Source organism: Triticum urartu, chromosome 3 (assembly GCF_003073215.2).
Source record: "Triticum urartu cultivar G1812 chromosome 3, Tu2.1, whole genome shotgun sequence".
Taxonomy (NCBI): Eukaryota; Viridiplantae; Streptophyta; class Magnoliopsida; order Poales; family Poaceae; genus Triticum; species Triticum urartu.
The window spans coordinates 21,032,392-21,037,909 of NC_053024.1; the positions used below are offsets into that span (position 1 = coordinate 21,032,392).

The window sequence follows — 5,518 nt, forward strand, 5'->3', positions numbered from 1 at the left end:
TTATGATCAACTAGTCTCCCCCAATCATTATCATGGTTTATGAAGTATCTTTTTGCCCAAGAGGCTAGCAAGGCCATGTTGAACTCTCTTAAGTTGGGAATCCCCAGGCCCCCAAACTCTTTTTTCTGAGAGATCATCCCCCATTTAGCAAGATGATATTTGTGCTCATCTCCCTGGTCACCCCAAAAGAAGTGAGCCATCTGAGATGTGATAGCATTGATAGCCCATTTAGGAAATTTTATCACAGACATCAAGTACATCGAGATGCTAGTGATACATGCCGTAAGCAGTACAAGTTTCGCCTCATAACTGAGTAACCTCCCCTTCCAACCACAAATCCTTTTGATGATTTTATCTATAATGTATTGGATATCCTCCCTTCTTAGTTTAAGGTAGTGGAGAGGAACCCCAAGTATTTGAGAGGGAAATCTCCCATCTTACAGCAGAAAATTTGGGATAATAGTTTAGCCTCATCAGTATTCATATTAATTGGCACTACTTCACACTTATCATAGTTGATTTTCAACCCAGAAAGGTTTTCAAAACAAGCAAGCAACCATTTTAAGTTTTTTACATACTCAGTTTTCGGGTCGAGACACAATATCGTGTCATCTGCATACTGCAAGCAGATAAGACCACACGGAATAATATAGGGAACAATCCCAGATATTATATTGTTATTGACCGCCTTCATCAGCATTCGAGAGAATACATCTGCCACCAAATTGAATAGCATAGGGGAACTAGGGTCTCCTTGTTTCAGCCCCCCCCCCCCCCATAAAATAAGGACCTAGAACATCGTTAATTTTAACACAGAAAGAGCTTTGTTTAAGAATTGACAAGTTCCACCTAATCCACTTAGGGCCAAAGCCTCTGGAAGTTAACATTTCCACTAGGAAATCCCAGTTGACACGATCATACGCTTTTTCATAATCTAACTTGAGAACAATCCCAGGTTCTCTAGATTTATGAACTTCGTGAATAGCCTCATGAGCAGTCACCACACTTTCGCGTATAAATCTACCTCTCACAAAAGCAGACTGGCATGGGGCCAACAGCCTATGTCCTATAGGGGAAACCCTATTTGTCATGGCTTTGCTAAAAATCTTCACAGAGCAGTTGCTCAAACAAATAGGCCGGAATTTTTTCATATTCTTGGCATCTGGTTCTTTAGGAATGAGAGTGACTATAGAGTAATTTAACCTCTGGATATCCAGAGACCCTCTCTCAAAATCCCTCACAAGTGCCATAAAGTCTCCTTTAATTATTTCCCAAAAATGTTGGTAAAATATAAAGGACAAACCATCAGGCCCAGGGGCACCATTGGCATATGAGCCCATAATGGCTTCCTTAATTTCTTCTTCTGAAAAAGGCCTTTCTAATATCTCATTCTCAGCTACAGTCACTCGTTCTTCTTTAGACCAAAAATGGAAGAACGTTAGGAAAGGGAAGATGTCAAGCAGGGAAATTTTGGTACATGCCTTATGATTCACAACAGTAGTTTTGTTGAAGTCCATTTTGGGCTAGTTTCGGTGAAGTCTAAGAGCAACTCTTGCGGATTCCATATTCCCATCCGAAATCTCCGTAAAAAAAACTGCAGAGTTAAAGAGTTTTGGCCTTGAAACTCACTCTTGGGGATTCTTCAGATGCCAATAGCCAGCTACCGTTTGCTAGGAGGGGTGGCATTTGCGAAAGTTTTTGCTGGCAGTTTCTTCTGAACGGTATGGCAATTTCTTCAGAGAAAGTTATTTTCTTCTAAACATTGTCACCGTTAATTCTCGTGTCGCAACTCAAACTGCCAGCAAAAAGCATTGGTTTTCCATTTCCCTCGCAGCCAAGTGACATACTCCTTCCGTCCCATAATATAAGAGTGTTTTTTACACTATCTAGTGTCAAAACCGCTCTAGTGTCAAAAACGCTCTAATATTATGGGACGGAGGGAGTAATCTAAAAAGAAAAAGGAAAAGACTGAAGAAGAAAATTACACAGATCTTAATGTAAGATCTTACGAATATAGCATCGATTGGGCCTTAAAAAGTCTCAGTCGACTGAGATTTAGCAAGTTTGATCGCCCTCAACTACCTCCTGGCATTTTGGCACTTTACAAAATATAAGGCTCACTAGAGCTCGTGCACCAAATTGACCTTTTGAACCATATTCTTCTATCTCCACAAGTGAATGAAACTCACCATGGGAATATGCCAACGGTACCATTGGGACATTGGTCCGGCCCATAATTTCATGGTCGATGGGTCTTTTCGGACGACTTCATTAAAAATTGGGCCAGAGGAGCCCGCCACCAGCGGCATACCCGGACAAAAGGTTCAACCCCAATTCAGGTGCCTAACGTTATAGTCTGCCGTTACAATGCACATGCCTTTGCAAGGTTGTTACCCATGTGCTTATATAAAAACTTCAAACTATTGACCAAGACTATTTTTGTTTCAAAGTTGCAAATATGCTAACTTATGATGGGAAAGATTCATGGTTGATATAGAAACGGAGGGGCATATTCTTTGAACATGTAAATTCTAAATATCTTAGCTTACTAAAAATCCCAACAGCCAAATGATGCTAGAAATAATGTTGTTTTTTAAATGCTACTTATTCTTCTTCTTTTTTTGAGACATTGCTACTTATGCTTGTGTATTTTTTAAACAATTATTCTTGTGTATTAAAATGGGTCCAGTTGGATGGACTATTGGGCCGGTTCCAATGCTCCATGACCCCTCAAGAGAATAGAGAGGCCAGTCCGGCCCATTCCCATCCTAAAATAAAACCAAGAGCGCCGTGCAAGTGCTGCCTACGTTTTGGTCAAAGAAAATAAAGTGCTGCCTACGCTACTCTGGGCTGCACCGCAGTTATCGCACTGATCTAGAGTTACTGTTGACCACTCCGCCTGCTGGCCAAGTGTTGCGGCAGAGCTGCAACCTGTTGGCCATGCATGCATGCCACCATGTCGTTCGTTCGTTCGTGCATTTTCCACGGCACATCAGGGTGCCACTAGCAGTTCTCCGAAGTTAGTTGGCAACTACCCTGAATGAAGCTCCTAGACCGTCCGTGGCCATCAGCTGTGCCTTTGGCGCTTCCCATGTGACCAAAAACTTTGCTACTGCTCCCTTTCTGGCGTCATGCAGATGCGGCCATAAGTTTTTGTTTTGTCCAACAGAATGTTACTGCTAGCCAGTAGTAGTGGTTTGAGAACGGAACTTGCTAAAAAATGCTAGCCGTCCAACTGATGAAGTCAACACATTTGCTATTTTTCTTTTAAAGAAAACATTCGATATATTTATCAATTGTCAAGGTAGCACAGAGAACATCAGAAAAAACATATTGTATCCACATCTGTAAACCACCTAATAACGACTACAAACACTAGATCAAGCCGAGCCGAAGGTGCACCGACATCATCACCCCTCCTGCACAGTCGAAAAGTAGCTTCATATTTTTCCGCTTCATGAAGCTAATTCGATGAAGAAACTGTGGCACACAAGTTAGATAGGAGTACATACGAGGGGATGACCACTGGATCAGAATGACACCTCAATTACGAACGATCTACACTACTTACTCTCTTCGTCTTTCATTTCAGCTCATCAAAGTCAGCGCTAGATGCCATGTACGGACACAGAAACAAAGTCAACTAACACTTGTCGAGTTACATGCATCAACATCACGGTCTAATTAATTCAGGATGCCATGCAATATTTGGATTTCTGATGAACCAAGCAAGCATTTCCGGCCAGGTTCACATAGACAGAGGACGCACGGGTCACTCGTGCAGGGTTGGAGACGGCGGCTGGAGCTTGGCGTCGAGCACCTCGGAGCAGACGTTGCCCATGGCGCGGTAGAAGGCGGCGAGGCTGGCGAGCTGGGCTACCGACATCTTCGCCATGAGGGCCCGCGCCGCCGCCTCCCGCTCCTCGCTCACCTTGAGCCTGTTCATGTACCCCGACGCGTTCCGCACCGTCGCGCCCATCTGCTTCAGCCGCTTCTCCTGCTGCACACTCAGCGCCGTGTTGGACGCCAGGAGCTCCTCGCCGGCGTCAAGGTCCCCGTTCCGGTGCTCCGCCGGAAGCTGCGCTACGGTGTTGTTGCCGAACACGTACATGTTCTTGGCGAGCGAGACGCTCCGCCCAATTACTTTGCGCTGCTTCTCCACTTCCTGGTTCAGTTTGGGCGACGTGGTGACCGCGCTCCGGACGTGCACGTGCGTGGCGGCAAGCTTCCCCTGGTATGCCACCACCGCGCGGACGAACTCCTGGTAGGCCTTGGCGCAGCCGGGGAAGTCGAACTCGTCGGAGCCCTCCTTGCGCATGCGCTCCGGGTGGAACTGGAGCCCCATGATGAACTTGCCCTCGCCGGGGTTGTACGCCTCAGGGTCGTAGAACCCTTCGATCAGGCCGTCGGGCGCATGCGCCATCGGCACGAACCGCTCGGCAAGCCGCCGCACGCCCTGGTGGTGGTAGCTGTTCACCATCAGCTGGTCGCCGTCGAGCAGCGACTCCGCGAACCAGTCGTACAGCGGCGTGCCGGGCAGCACGCGCACAGGGTGCCGATGCCCGTCGTAGTTGGCGTAGTCCATGTGGCAGACGGCATCGTCGGCCGCGGGGTGGAGCTCGTGCTCGACGTCCTGGTAGAGCGAGCCGCCGCAGGCGACGTTGAGCACCTGCGAGCCGCGGCAGATGCCGAGGAACGGGACGTTGCGCTCGAGGCAGCGGCGCGCGAGGAGGAGCTCGATGGAGTCCTTCTCGTGGTCCAGGGCAGCGTCGCTCGGGTGGAGGCGCCGCACGGCCTCGAGCTGCTCCTGGGAGAGCGCGTCGCCGTCGCCGTCGTCGCCGCCGGCGTCGTAGAGGGAGGGGTCGATGTCCTCGCCCTCGCAGAGTAGCACGCCGTGGATGGGCTCGAAGGAGTCGAGCATGGCGTGCACGCCGGCGACCCGCGGCACGATGACCGGCACCGCGCCGTAGCCCACAACCAGGTCCAGGTGGTACTCCCCTGCATCCATCAATGGAAACGTCAGAAATTGCAGCATTCTTCCAACGAAGCCAACACCTTTCCGGCATGGATAAAGTGATGAAACAAGAAACTCACCGACGAAGTCGACGAACTTGTTCTTGCGGACGGTGCGGCGGGAGACGATGAGCACGCGGGGGAGGATCCGGGAGGACAGATCAGGGGAGGGAGACATGGCTAGCTACCTCTTGCCTCGGAATTCTCAACCAGAAGGTTGGAGATCAATGGTGGGTCGGTGATCTTGTTGGTTTTCTTGGATTTGTGTGGGGAAGATGTATCTGGATCGACGTATTTATAGAAGGCAATCGGGGGCGGTAGCTGATGCAGCAATCTTATCACGAAATCATCCTGGCTCTGAGTAAAAATTGATTTAGTGCCAAAACTGGAGCGTATTACCATGCGCGCCAGGAGGAGGAAACTTGCGCCCACGTCATTAACGACGTCTGTGTGCAGTGCAACACCGTCTAGCCGCCGCGTGCAGACACCACAGGTCAAAGGGACC

The 5,518-nt window shown here is 48.7% G+C and overlaps 1 protein-coding gene across 1 annotated transcript; it reads right to left on the reverse strand.

Annotated features, from left to right (window-relative positions):
• Window positions 1–3,472: 3,472 nt before the first annotated feature.
• On the reverse strand, window positions 3,473–5,293 carry LOC125547730 (putative glutamine amidotransferase GAT1_2.1). The gene is made up of 2 exons (XM_048711526.1): window positions 5,095–5,293; window positions 3,473–4,998 (listed from the first exon to the last, which is right to left on the reverse strand). The coding sequence occupies exons 1-2, from the start codon at window positions 5,189–5,191 to the stop codon at window positions 3,773–3,775; spliced, it is 1,323 nt and encodes a 440-aa protein (XP_048567483.1). The 5' UTR covers window positions 5,192–5,293; the 3' UTR covers window positions 3,473–3,772.
• Between the last annotated feature and the right edge of the window lie 225 nt (window positions 5,294–5,518).